Below are 18,392 nucleotides of genomic sequence, written 5' to 3' on the forward strand. Positions count from 1 at the left end.
CTGAGCCTTAAAAAGAAGTGAGGCTGGGTGTGCTGGCAACTTGAAAGGCTAAAGCAGAAAGATTGCAAGTTCAAGGCCAGCTTCAGCAACTTAGCAAGACCCTGTGTCAAAACAAAAAATAAAAAGGTCTGGGGATGTGGCTTAGTGGTAAAGCACCCCTGGGGTCAATCCCCAGTTAAAAAAAAACAAAGTAGACATGGTGGCTGGCACATGCCAATTACTCAGGAAGCTGAGGCAGGAGGATTTCAAGTTGGATACTAGCCTGGGCAACTTAGTGAAACAGTGTCTCTAAATAAAAAATAAAAAAGGCTGGAATTACAGCTCAGTACTTGCCTATTATGTGCAAGGCCCTGGATTTAATCCCCGATACTAAAATTATATATATATATATATATATATATGTGTGTGTGTGTGTGTGTGTGTGTGTGTGTGTGTGTGTGTATATATGAAATCTCTCAAACCTTGGAGAGACAGAGTGTTAGGGTTCAAGTTGTTGGAAGAATATATATATATATATATAAAATATAAAATTATATATGTATGAAATTTTATATACACACATATTTTTCATTGCCCCAAAAATTTAAAAAAAAGCCACCATAATCATTAAGCAATCTTTCCTCATTTCCCCCATCATAGTCCCTGGCAAACATTATTCTGCTTTGTTCCTGTATGATTTATCTATTCTAGATATTTCAAATAAATGGAATCATACAATATGTGACCTTTTGTGCTTGCCTTTTTTCACTTAGAATAATGATTCTACCTTTATTTTCAGTGTTCTCTGGAGAAACAGAATATAATGTGTGTGTGTGTGTGTATGTGTGTGTGTGTGTGTGTGGGAGAGAGAGAGAGAGAGAGAGAGAGAGAGAGAGAGAGAGAGAGAGAGAGAGAAAGGGATATTTATTTTAAGGAGTTGGCAAACCCAAAAATCGTCTGCGTAGAGTCTGGCACAGTGGCACACAATTGTTATCCAAGTGACCTGGGAGAGGCTGAAGCAGGAGGATCACAAGTTTAAGACCAGCATCAGCAGTTTAGCAAGATCCTCATCAACTTAGCAAGACCCTGTCTCAAAAAATAAAATAAATAAAAGGGCTGTGGATGGAGCTCAGTGGTAAAGCGCCCCTGGTTTCAATCTCTAGTACCAAAAAAAAAAAAATCTTCAGGTAGACTAGCAGGCTCTCAAGCCTCGGAGAGACAGTGTTAGGGTTCAAGTTGTTGGAAGAATTTCTTCTTGCTGATGACACATCAGTCTTTGCTCTCAAATGGTCTTCAACTAATTGGATGAGGCCTACAGGCACAATGGAGAACATCTGCTTTACTAAATCCACCACTTTTCTTCTTGTTGTTGTTTTGTTTTGTTTATTTATTTATTTTTGCAGTGCTAGGAATGGTACCCAGGGCCTCACCTATGCTAGGCAACAGCTATACCACAGCCACACTCATCTCATCCAAAATGCACCTTCACAGAAATACCCAGGGTAATGTTTGACCACATATTCAGGCCTCGGCACCCAGCCGGATATATGGTCAAGGCACTTCTCTTTTTATATATTTACTCCTTTTATCTGCTGGACTTTGAAGCAAGTTCTGAATATCACAGAATTTCATCCATTTGTATTTCTGCATGCGTGCGTGTGTGCGCGCGCACACACACACACACACACACCATCAGCACTAGGGGATTGAACTTGGGGCACTGGGCATCAGTTCTAGAATTTCTTTCTTTTTTTTTTTTTTTGTTGGGGGCGGTACTGGGGATTGAACTCAGGGGCACTCAACCATTGAGCCACATCCCCAGTACTATTTTTGTATTTTATTTAGAGACAGGATCTTACCAAGTTGCTTAGTGCCTCCATAAGTTGCTGAGGCTGGCTTTGAACTTGCAATCCTCCTGTTTCAGCCTTCCGAGTTGCTGGGACTATAGGCCTGCGCCACCACATCCTGTTTTAGAATGTAGGCATCCTTTGTTTTGCTTTGTTTTTTGGTGCTGGGGATTGAACCCAGGGCCTTGTACATGCAAGGCAAGCACTCTACTAACTGAGCTATATCCCCAGCCCCTTAAAGGCAGAGTCTTTTCATAAACATAATCAAAATATCATCATCACACATAACACAACTAGCAATAATTTCATAACATTCTCAATTAGCTAATCAGTGTTCAGATTTTCCCAAATATCTCAGACGTTCAACAGTTGGAATTGTTTGAATACAAATGGTTGACATGTCTCTTAAATACCTTTGAATCTATAGTTTCTCTCTCTCTCTCTCTCTCTCTCTCTCTCTCTCTCTCTCTCTCTCTCGTACCAGGGATTTAACCCAGGGGTGCTCAATCACTGAGCTACATCCCCAGCCCTTTTTTATATTTTACTTAGAGACAGGGTCTCTCTAAGTTGCTAAGGCTGGCTCTTTGAACTTGTGGTCCTCCTGCCACAGCCTCCAAAGTCGCTGGGATTACAGGTGTGTGCCAGCATTCTACTTCTTCTTCTAAATTTTTCTTACATTCTATATTCTCAAAGAAATCTTTGTTTATTTTTTTAAGTGGTACTGGGGTGTGAATCCAGGGGTGCGCTCTCCCTGAGCTGCAATATCAGCCCTTTTATTTTATTTTTATTTTCTGATAGGGTCTCACTAAATTACTCAGGCTGGCCTGTAACTTGTCATCCTCCTGCCTCAGCCTCCAGAGTGCATGGTATCACAGGCGTGTGCCACCATGCCCAGATCAACATTTGTAGTTTTTAAAGTTCATTCTGAAGTAGCAGGGTCCTTCCTTGTCAGAACCTGTGTCAGGTCAGGGTGACACTGGGGATACCATGAAGAAATCCTCCTCTCTCACACGTAAGGACAGGATTTTCTCAGGCTTAGGTCCAAGGCTTTTTCTGGGCTGCACTGTTCCCCAGAGAAACAAACAAATTTTAAAAAGTGATGAATCATTTAAACTTTAAATTTGGTCAGTAATTCTTCTTCCTTTCCTTCCCTGAGAGGACGTTTTGAAATAGTTGGGTAGAGAGGAACTCTAGAACTTGAACACTAAGGTTGAAAAGGCCACTGCGGGAAGTTGAAGGTGACACCCCCACCCCCCTGCAAAAGTTAAGTGCATGTTCTGAGTCCTGCAAACTGTGAATGTGGCCTTACTTGGAAAGAGTTTTGCAGATCTAATTGAGTTAAGGATTCCACCATAAAATAATTCTAGGTTATCTAGGCCCTAAATCCAATAGTGAATATCCTTAAAAGAGACTTATGGAGCCAGGAAGAGCAACACACCCCTGTGATCCCAGTGACTCAGGAGGCAGAGGCAGGAGGATTGCAAGTTCAAGGTCAGCCCAGGCCCCTTAGTGAGCCTCTGTCTCAAAATAAAAAAATCAAAAAGGGCGGGGGCTGGGGATGTGGCTCAAGCAGTTACGCGCTCACCTGGCATGCGTGGGGCGCTGGGTTCCATCCTCAGCACCACATAAAAATCAAATAAAGATGTTGTATCCACCGAAAACTGAAAAATAAATATTAATTTTTTTTTCTCTCTCTCTTAAAAAAAAGCGGGGGGGGGGGCCGGGATGTAGCTCAGAAGTAAGAGACCCTTGGGTTTCATCAACAGCACTGAAAAAGGGGTGGGGGGGACAGACATGGGCAAGAGGTAATGTGACCACCAAAGGGGAAATTACAAGACTGCAGCCTCAAGCTGGGGATGCAAAATGCAGGAAGTAGAAGCTGGAAGAAGCCATGAACCAAGAGTCTCCCAGAGCCTCTAAAGGGGTGCAGTCCTGCCAACACCTTTGCATCAGACTTTTGGCTTCCAGAAGCATGAGGGAATAGCTGATGTCACCACATTTGTGGTGATTTGCTACTACAGAATCAGGAAGCTAAGACAGTCCCACACACAGGCCCCTGGCTGGAGAAGGAGTTTTAGGGAAGCAGAGCCCCCTAAATTCCTACAACAGGCAGCTTCTCCTCCTACCACCTGTGAGGTGGCCCAACCAGAATGTCCACTTCCTGCCCTTGTCACAAGGAAAGCGGAATGCTATCTCATAACAGCATCAGAGGAGGGGGAATGACAGGGCCTGAGAGACCTGAGCTCTTGCCACATCAGCCTGGCAGAGGTGTCCAAAAGTTCTGTCCGTCTGCTCTTCCTGTTCAGGAAGTTAAGGATTCCACCATAAAATAATTCTAAGTTATCTAGGCCCGAAATCCAATAGTGAAATCCTTAAAAGAGACAATGGAGCCAGGAAGAGCAACACACCCCTGTGATCCCAGTGACTCGGGAGGCAGAGGCAGGAGGATTGCAAGTTCAAGATCAGCCCAGGCCACTTAGTGAGACCCTGTCTCAAAATAAAATATCAAAAGGGCCTGGGATGTAGCTCAGCAGTAAGGGACCCTTACAGTGAGGAAACTGCACAGGCCAGGCATCATTTGTTCACTTATTGAAGACACATGCGTGTCCGCCTGTGCCCGGTGAGGGGCTCTGTATGTTCTGGGGAGAAGCAAAAGTAAATCTTCACTAGACTGTGTGACAAGTGTGTGGGTGGCAAAAGTGGCACAGGAAAGAGGGCTTCTTCCAGGCGAGAGGGGGAGATTCACAGAAGGCTTGGAAGGGGAGGGAAGTGATGTTTCCTGGGCTTCCTACGTGGTAGCCACAAACCACAGGTGGCTTTTAAATGTTAATCAAAATTGAATTTCATTAAAAATTCAGTTCCTGTGAGCCCCGTTTCAAGAGCTCAGTAGCTACCTGTATATTGTTGTCCCTTGCTATCTACAGGAATTGGTTCCAGGACCTGCCTCCCCTCATACCAAAATCTGTAGACTCTAAAGTCTCTGATATAAGATGACTTAGCCAGATGGGGTGACCCAACCTGCAATTCCAGCAACTCAGGAGTCTTAGGCACGAGGACCATAAGTTCCAGGCCAGTCTGTGCAGTATAGGGAGACCCTGTCTCAAAATAAAAAATGTAAATGTAGCCCAGTACTAAAGCACCCCTGGGTTCAAGCCCCAGTACTATAAACAAAAATAAAAACAAAAACAAACAAACAAAAAAAGACTTAGTGTTTGCATATAACCTATGCAATATACTCTCCCCCCCCCACCCCCCCCACCCCGAACTGGGGATTGAATGCAGAGGCACTTTAACTATATCCCCAGCTTAGCCTTTTTTTTTTTTTTGGAAACAGGGTCTCACTGAATTGCCCAGGTTAGCCTTGAATTTGCAAGCCTCCTGACTTAGCCTCTCAAATAGCTGAGATTACCCTAGTGAGCCACTGTGTCCAACCTCTTCTATACTTTAAATCATCTCTAGATGACTTACAGTAACTAATACAATATAAATATTATGCAAATAGTTGCTATTCTGCATTATTTAGGGAATAAAAACAAGAAAAATGTCTGTTCGAGTTCAGTACAAACCCAATTTTTAGGGGGCTGTTGTAATGGGGATTGAACTCAAGGGCACTTGACCACTGTATTTTGTATTTTATTTAGAGACAAGGTCTCACTGAGTTACTTAGCACCTTGCTTTTACTGAGGCTGCCTTTGAACTCACGATCCTCCTACCTCAGCTTCCAGAGCTGCTGGGATTACAGGCATGTGCCTGGCCACAATTTTTTTTTTTTAAATATTTTTGGTCCATATGATCGAATCCTCAGATGTGGAACCCACACTATGGAGGGAAGACTGTATTCTAGAACATTTTCAACTTTGTAGAAAGTTCTATTGGAAGATGCTGGTCTAGGCTTTGGCCTCCCAGTACTTCACACATGCCTTACCACTGAGCCATAAACCCAGCCCTTCTGTTTGCATTTTATATGGATAACGTCACAGAAATGATATGTGCTACACATACTGCTTTGTGAGTGTCAGACTGTCTCCTGTGTCACAGAGCCCTTCAGTGGTAAGGCCTATTACAGCCAGCCCTGCATCAATCTTCCCTTCAATGACTGTGGACTATTCTAGATTTGTATGTGTGGCAAAATCTACATAATATGAAATTTACAATTTTAACTACTATTAAGTAGTTAGTTCAGTGACATTAAGTGCATTCACATGGATTTGTTGTTTGTTGTGCTGGAGGTTGAATCCAGGGTACTGAAATACATTCCCTGTCTTTAAAAAAAAAATAAAGAAATTGAGATAGGGTCTCACTAAGTTGTAGAGGCTATCCTTAAATTTGCCATCCTCCTGCCTCAGCCTCCCAGTCACTGGGTTATAGGCACACACCACCACATCCAGCTAAACATGCTTTCTTTCTTTTTTTTTTTTTTTCTTTTTCTTTTTTAGTACTGGAGATTGAACCCGAGAGGTGCTCTACCACTGAGCCACATCCTCAGCCTTTTTTATTTTTTTGAGACAGGGTCTTACTAAATTTCCAAAGCTGTCCTCCAACGTGCGATCCTCCTGCCTCAGCCTTCCAAGTCTTGGGTTTACAAATATATGTATACCATGCCTGGCTTGATTTCCATTCCCGAATTACAGGAGTTCTTCGTATCTTCTGTATGGTTTGCCAATATGATTTCCACTCCAGAGGTTGCTTTTTTTGCTCTGCTGACAGTGTCCTTTGGTGATGAAAAGTTTTATTTATTTATTTATTTATTTTGGTACCAGGGATTGAACCCAGGGGTGCCTAACCACCGAGCCACATCCCACCTCCCTAATTTGCTGAGGCTGGCTTTGAACTCATGATCCTTCTGCCTTAGCCTCCAGAGTCACTGGGATTACAAGCATGTGCCACTGTACCCGGCCAAATTTTTAATTTGGATGAAGCCCAGTTTACCTATTTTTTTCTTTTATTGCCTGTGCTTTTGGTGTCATATCTAAGAAATCAATGCCAAATCCAACTACATGGAGTTTTCCGCCTGAGTGTTCTTCTGAGAGTTGTGTGCTTGTGGCTCTTCCGTGGCGGCCTTAGATCTATTTGAGTTCATTTTTGGATTGATTTAATCTGAAGCATGAAGGAGAGGATGTGGAGTATCCTCTGGAGCATGTGGTCCTCCAATAGCGGTCCCACCTTCCGTAGCCCCTGGGGTAGCATCAGAGCAATCTGTATATGAAAAACCACTAGACTTCCAGAGAAAGAGAAACTGCTCTTGATCATTTTCCTTCCAGATAATTCTACAGAGAGAGGCAAGTTATTTGACAAGTCAGGATGTGGAAAAGAAAGCAGTTACTGTTAGTCATGTGGGGAAAAGGGAAGAACTTGCATTTAGAAGAACTACTGCCCCTTCTGATAACACAGAATGAGGAGGACTTACCATGGGAGCTGGGGCGGGACATGTCTGAGGCCCTGGGTTCCATCCCCAAGCACTGAAAAAATAATATTTGCCATTTGGTGAAATTTCCAGGCTGAGCATCTGAAGGTCTGCAGTGTTACTCACCTGGACTCTTCTTGAGTGTGACAGCCTACAGTGGTTACTACCCCAATAGTTAACTACTCAGAGAACCCCAAAGTTCATGGAGGGAAGGTAGCTGTTAGGAGCTCTCAGAAAGCTCATCCAGGTCCCTATTCTTGGTTCCTCTTGCCAAGAGCATGGGACTTGTCTTCAAGAAGTTCATGGCTGGCCTTGGTGGTGCACACCTGTAATCCCAGCGGCTCTCGAGGCTGAGACAGTAGGATTGCAAGTTCAAAGCACGAGTTCAAGCAAAAGCGAGGTGCTAAGCGACTCAGTGAGACCCTGTTTCTAAATAAAATACAAAATAGGGCTGGGATGTGACTCAGTGGTTGAGTGCCCCTGAGTTCAATCCTCTGTACCAAAAAAGAAAACAAAAAAAAAAAAAAAAAAGAAGAAGAAGAAGAAGAAGCAGCTCATGGATGAGTGGGGAACTAGGTGTAGCAAATGTTCGGTGAGCACGAAGGCCTTTGTGTGTCAATCCGAGGAATGTGACTTTCAACCTAGAACAGAGGTGACAGACCCAAAAGCCGATAGAGACCAGGAATGTAAATTAAGGGGGGCCAAGTAGATCTAAGGTAATGGGGAGTGGTGGGGACAGTGGCAAACTGCAGAACTCATGCCCTCAGAGGGCAGCTACTCTTGGCTCCAGCTGGTTGTCACCAGGTGGGATCATTGGTCCACTGTGGTAGATCTTCCAATTTTCTAAAAGGCAGAAATCCAGGCTTCCATAGGACAATCCTAGGTTTTCTAAACACATGGGCCAAGCCAAACTGGTGTTTGCACCCTGTATGGCCCACAGGCCACCCATCTGCCGTGTCGACAGATACGGGAGAAGGATTAGAGAGAACAGGCTAGAGGAAGAGGAACCAGCCAGGAAAGTCCAAGTTTCCAAGTCCAGGAGGGAGGAAGCTCTTTGTATTCAGTTGCAAAATGTAGCTCTCTGCTAACCTCTGGAAGAAGCTGCTTGCATTCTTCCAATGTACCCTCCAATCCCACACCCACCCCCTTTCCTAAATGGGGAGCAGAAAGGCACAGGGCAGAGAGATAATCCCTAAAGTCAAAGGGCAGGAAATTTCGGCAAAGACTCCAGTTTCTCAGCGCAGTCTAATTTTACCCAAGATGATTTTAGAGATAGATCCTTGACCAACTCCCCTAGTCCCCATGCTCCCACACCCACAGGCTCAGCAATAATTAAAATAAAAGACATTCATATCATGGCATTTGGCTCTTCTGAGCGACCAAGCTCAGAGCCAAGTCTGGCTCCACAGAGGCGTCTCCTGGAGACAGACATGGAAGTGGGCTTCAGGTCCATTTCATGGTCTTGCTGGTTGTGCAACTGGTCACTTGGCTTCACAGAAGCAAGCAAAGGGTAGGGACGTGGGGAAGAAGGGGAGGGAGAGTGACCCCCTCCAAAGAATTTTTCTAACACCCAACAAATGTCATATGTTTAGACCTTTTTTTTTTCTGTATAGACCCTCCCAATTTTTGAGTGCTGTTTTTGGGAGTGGGCACAGGAAGTGCCTCCGAGCAACTGCAGAGCAGAGCCTCCCCTCTGTGGCATGGCCTGGAGTGTCCCACGGGATGGAGGAGAGGACGGGGCAGTCAGGCAAAGGTTAGGGGAGGAAAGCAATGGCAGAGGCTCAGACTGACTCCAGGAAATGTTTGTATTTCTCCACCAGGAGGGAGGACAAACAAGCGTGTCCCTGCCTTCTGGGCCAGTACTGTGAGCTCTCCAGGACAGAGTGAGTCGCAGGAGAAAGAAGAAGCCGAGTATGAAAATTCTTCTGGGGCTGCACTCAGTAACTCCTCTGCAGCACGAATCTCATGGGACCCTCTGGCCACTTCCCACCTACAAGATATCGAATGCATCTCGGAGTCTGGCCGAGCTACAGGCTTCACCTCTCTGGAAGACAAGCGGCTTGTAACCCCAGCTTCTTAGAAAGGACCTCCCTGTGGCTTTCGTTTCCTGGCTGATTTCTCCTCCGGGTGTGGTAGCCCCATCTACCCCTGGGTGCGGTGACTGATTGTCAAGGTGATGAGGTTGAAGGCACAGCCACTGGGTCAGTGGTAGCACACAGATAAGCACCTGTGCCTTGGTGGGGACTCCAGGGGCCACTGGGCACCCCGGACACCTGTCCTCCCTGCACTATGGACAACAAGTCATGCTGCATCCTTGAGGGGGACCTCATCTCTCAGGTGATGCCACCCCTGCTCATCCTGGCCTTCGTGCTCGGCGCCCTGGGCAATGGGATTGCTCTGTGTGGTTTCTGCTTCCACATGAAGACCTGGAAGCCGAGCACCATTTACCTTTTCAACTTGGCCGTGGCTGATTTCCTCCTCATGATCTGCCTACCCTTCCGGACAGACTACTACCTCAGAGACAGAAACTGGGCCTTTCAGGATCTTTCCTGTCGCCTGGTGCTGTTCATGCTGGCCATGAACAGAGCCGGGAGCATCGTCTTCCTGACAGTGGTGGCCGTGGACAGGTATTTCAAAGTGGTCCACCCCCACCATATGGTGAACACCATCTCGAACCGGACCGCAGCTGGCACCGTCTGCGTCCTTTGGACTTTGGTCATCTTGGGAACTCTGCATCTTTTGACGGAGAGCCACCTGTGTCTGCAGAAGAATGCCACGTCTTGTGAGAGCTTCATCATGGAGTCAGCGAACGGCTGGCACGACATCATGTTCCAACTGGAGTTCTTCCTGCCTCTGGGCCTCATCGGGTTCTGTTCCTTCAAGGTGATCTGGAGCCTGAAGCAGCGGCAGCAGCTGGCCAGACAGGCTCGGATGAGGAAGGCTATCCACTTCATCATGGTGGTGGCCAGTGTCTTCGTCACTTGCTATTTGCCCAGCGTCCTGGCCAGACTGTATTTCGTCTGGACGTTGCCCTCCAGTGCCTGCAACGCGTCTGTCCATGTGGCCCTCCACGTCACCCTCACCTTCACCTACATGAACAGCGTGCTGGACCCCCTGGTGTATTATTTTTCAAGCCCCTCATTTCCCAAATTCTATACCAAGCTTAAAATCCATCATTTGAGACCCAAGCAGCCAGGACCCTCAAAGTCACAGAGGATGGAGGAGATGCCAACATCTGACCTCTGTCGTAAGAGTTGCAGCAGCGTGGCAAATAGTGTCCAAAGCCAGCCAGATGTTCAGGGGGACCTCCAAGTGTGTTGAATGGCACTAATACAAACAGGCCAGCAACGTGATTACAGTGATAGGGGACAGGATGGGCATGTGTGTTGGTTAGGAATTGCTCAGCTCCTGTGTAATTTTAAACAGATGAGGATACAGGTATGAATCTTTACTGGGTCATGTTCTTGCTCTGGGGGGGAGTTATTGAACTTAATGATGTATCGATATTTCCTATTCTTTGACCTTAAACCCTTACTTATTTTGAAAAAAAGGAACTGAACTAAGTCAATAAATAAAATAAAAGGAACTGAACTTTTATTTTAGGCTGAGAGAGGCTCTTTAAATCAGGATGTCGGGCTGGGGATGTGGCTCAAGTGGTAGCGCGCTCGCCTGGCATGCGTGCCGGCCCGGGTTTGATCCTCAGCACCACATACAAAGATGTTGTGTCTGCCAAGAACTAAAAAAAATAAATATTAAAAATTCTCTCTCTCTCTCTCTCTTTAAAAAAAAAATCAGGATGTCTTGGTTCTGATGATTTTCATCTCCTTTTGGGCTCCTCTGTACATTTCTTTGTCAATGTCTTGACTTCCAGGTAGCCCAAGAAGGTGCTAAAGGACAGGCACCTTCCCTGGTTTCCCCAGGGCTTGCTGAGAGTTTGAAAGCCTGCTGTCCTTTCTCATGTGCTAAATCCAGCATAAGTGCTTTTGACTGCTTGTTATGTACGTGTGGATTGAAATCATTCTTTCTTTCTTCTTCAAATATTTACTGAATTTGAATTTAGTATCGGACATCTGCGTCCCTTGTGCCTGGAGGGTTATTACTGTACTCTTGCGTGACAGCAGTTTTGGGAGCAGCAGCGATGTGTAAGACCCTCACCCTTTCACTGAAAATCGTTTCTAGACCATGCAAACATCACAGTTTTTCTCTCATGGTGGGTCTCGCTTGTGCATAAGGTGTTTCCAAATAGGCTTCTGGAACCCTCAAAACCAGATGATTCTGTGAAATGACAGGCTGCTCCTCCCTTGAGTTAAGGGAAGGGAATCCAGGCCAAACTCAGCTCTATTCCCAAGCCACAAAGTGGTGAAAGTAATTCTCTATTTCTCCACTTACACCGGCTCTAATTCCCAGGGTAGTCTCCCCACTTACGGACTTTGCCAACATTTAGTTCTTTAGCCTGAAAAGACCCGGGGGAGACTGGCTTATTACTTTCTTCTTCAGAGGCACTGCACAGCCTGGCAATCAAAGGAACAATCTGTAGAGAGTCTGACGGATCTAATTTTGAATCCCAACTCAGCTACTTCGTAAACATGTGATTCTGGGGCAGATTTTAAACTGCTTTCAACTTCAATTTCCTCATCTGTCAAACAGGGTTAACAATAATAATGACCTTCGGGGGCTGGGGTTGTGGCTCAGTGGTAGAGCACTCACCTAGCATGTGCAAGGTGCTGGGTTCGATCCTCAGCACCACATAAATAAATAAATAAATAAAGGTATTGTGTTCAACTACAACTAAAAAGAAAATATTTTTTTTTAAATAACGACCTTCAAAGGGTCATTGGGCAGATTCAATGAATTCAATCCTGAAGCACAAGGACTTTATTCACCGTTATGTCCCCAGTGCCTAGAAGAACACCTGCACATAGTAAGTGCTCAAAAAATAATTGTTGAATGAGTGCATGAAGAAGCACATATGAATCACGAAGCTCTATGTCTGCCAATAAGTGCTCAATACTATGACTTATTCCCTGAATACATTTTATATATAAAGAAATTGAAGCTGGGTGTGTTGGTGCATGCCTGTAATCCCAGCAGCTCGGGAAGCTGAGACAGGAGGATCGAGAGTTCAAAGCCAGCCTCAGCAACTTAGAGAGGCACTAAGCAACTCAGTGAGACCCTGTTTCTAAATAAAATACATAAAAGGACAGGGAATATGGCTCAGTAATTTAGTGCCTCTAAGTAGTTCAATTCCAGAAAGAAAGAAAGAAAGAAAGAAAGAAAGAAAGAAAGAAAGAAAGAAAGAAAGAAACTGAGACACAGAAGTGATCTCCCTGTGGTTATGAGCCCCTAAGTAGCCACCCCATTATCTCTTACTCCGCAGCTGCTCAGCCCAGAGATGGGTAAAGGTTAGGGATTTTCTTTTCTTTTCTTTTCTTTTAATACTGAGGACTAAATCCAGGGTCACACACATGCCAGGCACAGCACTCTACCACTGAACCACATCCCCAACCCTTTTTCTAATTTTATTTTGAGATGATGCCTCACTAAGTTGTCCAGGCTGACCTTGAACTTACGATCCTCCTGCCTCAGCCTCCAGAGTACCTGGGATTACAGGCATGAGCCACTGTGCTTGGCTAAGGCAGGGATTCTTATCAGCATCAAAGGACCACAAGCCTCCCGACAGAAATCTGTGAAAACCCCGTGCTTCTGCTTTTAAAATTTTATTTTGGGTTATAACTCTTTCCTGGGCTGCTGCTTTGTTGCTTCATCTTAATAAAAATGTGTTTTGAAAGAAAGTCTCTTTCCTGTGTGACTTTGGTTTGGAAGACTTGTGACTTTGCTTTAGAGAAGGAACAAAAGTCTCTACAACCCAGAAGCTCATGGGCAGGTATGTGGACAGAGCTTCTCACTAAAACCAGCAAGAACCAACGGAAAGATACATCAAACCAAACCTCAAACTTGGGCTTGATTCTAAGTTTGCTTCCCTTTTTAAGTTCGTAGAATGTGACACAAACTAAATCTCATTAAGAAACATTCTTTAGAAATCCTAAGGAAGAGGAATGTAGCTTTGTTGAAAAAGCCCTGTTTAAATTACTTGGAAGAGGGAGACTGTTGCTTTGGAGGGAAATATTTTACCCTGGTGGGGTCTTTTAGGAAGAGTTACATGAAATTGTAGAGGATATAAAACCATATATTCCATAGGGATCATGTAGGAAAAATGAAAAATATCTTTTTTTTTTTTTGAGGGGGGTACTGGGAATTGAACCGGGAATTGAACTCAGAGGCACTCAACCTCTTGCCCCTAAGCCACATCCCCAGCCTTATTTTGTATTTTATTTAGAGACAGGGTCTCACTGAATTGCTTAACACCTCACTATTTCAGAGGCTGGCTTTGAACTGGTGATCCTCCTGCCTCGCCTCTGGGATTACAGGTGTGCACCACCATACCTGGCCAGAGTGGGTTTATTTATTCTTTATTAAAATTAAAATTGTTGGGCTGGGATTGTGGCTTAGCGGTAAAACACTTGCCTAGCGTGTGCAAGGCCCTGGGTTCGATCCTCAGCACCACACAAAATAAAATAAAGATATTGTGTCCAAGTACAACTAAAAATAAATATTTTTGAAAAAAAAGGTATTGTGTCCATCTACATCTAAAAAAAAATAAAAATTAAAAAAAAAGAGAGAAATTGTTAAGATAGTATCTGAAGTCACGCGGTGTCTGTAAGGTCTGCTTTTGATTCTCTCTGGGACACAGGGGTTAAACAAGTTGTTAAGTATTCTGCAGGGAGGGCTGGGGCTGGGACTCAGTGGTAGCGCACTTGCCTAGCATGTGTGAGGCACTGGGTTTAATCCTCAGTACCATATAAAAATAAAAAAATAAAATAAAGGAATGGTGTCCATCTACAACTAAATAAAAATAATAAGGGATGGGGTTGCAGCTCAGAGGTAGAGTGCTTGCCTAGCAAGCGCGAGGCACTGGGTTCAATCATCAGCATCATAGAAAAATAAAATATAGATATTGTGTCCACCTATAACTAAAAAAAATGATAATAAAAATAGTCTACAGGGAGGCAGGTCAGGCGAGGCTGGGACTTGGCCCCACTGTGATCAAGCTCTGGCCTTACTTGCCTTCTGATCCACAGAGGGTTCCAATATGACTCAAGACTCCATCATCACAGTGAGGATATCCGTGACTTCAGGACTGGCTCCATCATTTGCAGGGCCCAAGGCAAAATGAAAATGCGAGGACGTTTGTCCAAAAAGTAGTAAGAATTTCAAGGTTAAAACAGCAGAGCTTTAAACCAAATCCCAGCCCCTCCCTAGCTCATCTATGCAGCTGGATAAATGCGCTTCGTGCACACGCAAGCGCACACACAAACACACACACAGAAAGACAGAGACAGAAATGGAGTAGAATACACAGATAGGCTCACATATGGGCCTAATCTTATTCAGGTTCCAATAGATTAAACCATAAAATGATCCAGGGGGAAAGTTTGGATATTTTATTCCTTGTGAGGATTCACTCATTCATTCATTTCCTCTTCCGAGGAACACTAAGGAGACACCAGTGCTTCCCGGGGACAGTAGAAACACGCATGGAAAGCCCAGCCCCTGACCCTGGGGGGGTCCATTGACACCAACGGGAAAAAATGAAATTAAAATTCAGGGTCACCTCAGAGAAAGGGGTAAACAGAGGGACCTCCAGGAGAATCCAAGGGTCCTTCCTGGAAAACAGCTGGAAACACCTTAAATGTCCTCTTCAAGGCCATCAATTTAACCAGTGGCCTTTTAGTGGATATTTCGGGTGTTCCCAGCTTCCTCTATTTCAACCATGCTGTTGTTAATTTTCTGAATGATGTATCTTTGGGCACATGTTTGAGGGTTTGGGGAAGATTTTGGAAGATTATTTGATGTAGGACTATGGGGCCAAAAGATAGGAATACTTGGGAGAGGTGGGTACACAAGACACATAGCTGCTAGGGCCAGACTGGGTTCAGATACCATTTCCTTTACTTATTCGCTGCACAAGGGTATATTTCTAGACTCGGTCTGCTCTCTGGATCTACATTTCTATCCTTATGCCAGAAGTACACGGTCTTGTTGTCTAGCAACCTTTTAAATATAGACGAGTGCATTCTCCTACTTAGCTCTTCTTTTTCAAGATTATTTGATTATTCTGGTTTGCCCTTAGGTTTTTCTTTTCTTTTCACATTAAACCCAACACTATATTTTAAAACTCTAAAGTACTCTCCATATACTTTGTAAACTTCCCAACTTCTTTTTGTGTGTGTGTGTGTGTTGCTGGGTACTGAACCAGGGGTGCTCTACCACTGAGTCACATCCCCAGCCCTTTTTTATTTTTTATTTTGAGACAGGGTCTCACAAAGTTGCTTAGGGCCTCACTAAGTTGCTAAGGCTGACCTGGAACATGGAATCCTCCTGCCTCGGCCTCCTGAGTTGCTGGGATCACAGGTGTGTGTCATGGTGACACCCGGTAACAGTGGTTGCTTTAGGTCACTAAGTTTTGTGTCCATTTGTTACACAGAGGTAGATAACTGAAACAGAAATCCCAGTGTAGTCAAAGACATGGAATAGTTAACTACTTCACCTCTCTAAGCCTTGGTTTTCCAATCTGTGAAACGGGGATGATAATAAAAGCACCTCTCTCTCGCAGGGTTTTTGTGAAGATTAAATAAAGCCATACATGCAAATTTCTTAGTACAATGCCTGGCACACAGCCTGCAGTTGACAAATGATAGCTAGTTTTTAAGTGGCTGCTGTGTTTGTTTTTGCAGTGCTTGGGACTGAACCCAGGGCCTTATGCATGCCAGATACTTAAGTGCTCTACCACTGAGCCACACCCCCATAGCCCTATTATTTTTAATAATACCCATGTGAAGTCCTAACTACTCAGGCAGCTACTCAGGATTCTTTCAGCCCAGGAGTTTAAGGCTGGCCTGGGCATTACAGCAAGACCCTGTCTCAAAATAAAATTAACTGGGTGTGGTGGTGCATTTCCGTAATCCCAGCTACCCAGGAGGCTGAGGCAGGAGGATTGCAAGTTCAGGGACAGCCTCTGCAATGTAGTGAGATCCTGTTTCATAATAAAAAATATGAAGGGCTGGGGATGTAGCATAGCAGTGAGGAGCTTATCAAGCATGTGTGAGGTTCAATTCCCAGTACTGTAAACATAAATAAGTACATACATAAATTTAACTAAATTTTTTTTTAAAAATGGTTTAATTCGGTTCCCTGGCACACCTTAAGCTGTCATAGAATAACCAGGAGATTCAAGTTAATTGTCAGAGTCATGGAGCTTCCGCCAAAGTCTGTGGAATCACTGTCTTAGTTCTTGTAATGATTCATCATAATAAGTTTCTGTACAGCTCATGCACAAGTAAGGGAAAAAAAAGTCTATAAAAGAAGGACTTATGCAAGACAAAACATGCCCACTGTATGGGGGAGAACGGGAAATTCGGATTTGCATTCCGTCTGAACAGTTATGAACTTTGATTTTAAAATCACAGGCTGAAAACTGAAAGGAAGCTAGAAGGTTGTCTGACTCCTCAGTTTGCAAGAGAGGAAGCTGGGGGTTAAGGGGTTTCCCAGTTGGTTAATGATAGAAACAGAACAAGGCTCAGCTTTTTTCCAGTCTTCCCCAATTTCCAAGGGTGACAATATTTGTTGGTCTTGTTTTTCAATTTTACCTGCGACTAACATTTTAAAAGATTACAAAATTGTAAAACCGAGGAAGGAGGATCCCTTGCAAATTCCAGCTCCCAGAAATTATTGAAAATAGTTTTCCTGACTCTTCTTATTAATAAAGGCCCTCAGGATTACTTCATAATGGTGATGTCACCCAAGTGCACACATTTATCCAGGAAGAAAATGCAATATTCCCAGGCAGCAAGGACAGGGGGCGAAAAATGGCCAAGTATTTCCACAGAACCTGAATACAACTGCACAATGCAACCTCAACAGAGTGCAAGCTGACAGGCGAGACGATGGCATAAGAGACAGTGCCTCATAATGGTTAGGGATTGGATATCAGTGCCAGATTCTAACCCAAGTTCTGGGTGGCCCTGAGTACATTTCCACCCTCTCTGAGCTTCACTTCCTTCCTTTCTTCCTTCCTTTCCTTCTTTCTGTACTGGGGATTGAACTCAGGGGCACTCGACCACTGAGCCACATTCCCCAGCCCTATTTTGCATTTTATTTAGAGACAGGGTCCAACTGAGTTGCTTAGCTCCTCGCCATTGCTGAGGCTGGCTTTGAACTCGGGATCCTCCTATCTCAGCCTCCCAAGCTGCTAGGATTATAGGCATGCACCACCACGCCCGGCCACTTTCCCCATTTCTAAATCAGAGTCAACAACAGTCCCTCCCTCATAGACCACAGTCAGAGGATGAGATGAGACAATGTATTCAAAGCATATAGTACATAGGTGCCACTGTCAACCCCAGTTTCATCATGACCTTCCTCCTTGAGGGTCCCTAGTCCGAAGAGAGTCTAATATCAGGTCATCCTTACTCTATTTAGCTGTCAGAGGTCTATAAACCCCTGTTAGTGAACCCAAGTATGCAGCTAAAGGAATAAATCTCCAATTTCTCAAAGTAGAACATCACAATTCAGAAATCTCTTGTGCAGCAAAACTTGATAAAACCAAAGTATTAAAGGGTAGAAATGTTCTGCAGGATGAGACCCAATCCCACTAAAAGAGGTAGTATGTGAAATGGTGTCCTTCTGCAAAGCCAAGTTCAATGACTGCTTAGGTCCTGTGGTTTTAACCCTAATTTTGAAAAAAAAAATTAGAGTTTTTAAAATATCATGTGCAGGCTGGGGCTGAGGCTCAGTGGTAGAGCACTAGCCTAGCATGTGTGAGGCACTGGGTTCGATCCTTAGCACCACATAAAAATAAATAAATAAAATAAAGATCCATTGACAACTAAAAAAATATTTTAAAAAAAATCATGTGCTTAAGGTGGGGGGGTGGTTATATGGTGGTGGGTGGCAGAGCATATATAAGGACTCTCCATACTTTCTACTCAATTTTGCTGTGAACCTAAAACTTCTCTAAAAAAAATTAAGTTTATTCATTATAAAAAATCACACCCTTAAAAATAAGTCACTTAATTTAGCATGGAAGCGTATCAAAATCTAAT

General features: G+C 44.2%; 1 protein-coding gene across 1 annotated transcript; it reads left to right on the plus strand.

The window, feature by feature from the left end:
* The first annotated feature begins 8,919 nt into the window (after positions 1–8,919).
* Hcar1 (hydroxycarboxylic acid receptor 1) lies at positions 8,920–10,994 on the plus strand. The gene has a single exon (XM_046445990.2). The coding sequence runs from the start codon at positions 9,520–9,522 to the stop codon at positions 10,549–10,551; it is 1,032 nt and encodes a 343-aa protein (XP_046301946.1). The 5' UTR covers positions 8,920–9,519; the 3' UTR covers positions 10,552–10,994.
* The last annotated feature ends 7,398 nt before the right edge of the window (positions 10,995–18,392 follow it).

The sequence above is a fragment of the Marmota monax genome, unplaced genomic scaffold, assembly GCF_021218885.2.
Source record: "Marmota monax isolate L192 unplaced genomic scaffold, Marmota_monax_Labrador192_F-V1.1 WCK01_AAM20220418_F8-fsc00092, whole genome shotgun sequence".
In the NCBI taxonomy this organism is placed as follows: Eukaryota; Metazoa; Chordata; class Mammalia; order Rodentia; family Sciuridae; genus Marmota; species Marmota monax.

Bases quoted from the DNA above. Each gene is read 5' to 3' on its own strand.
- Hcar1 (XM_046445990.2), top strand. From the start codon at position 9,520: ATGGACAACAAGTCATGCTGCATCCTTGAGGGGGACCTCATCTCTCAG.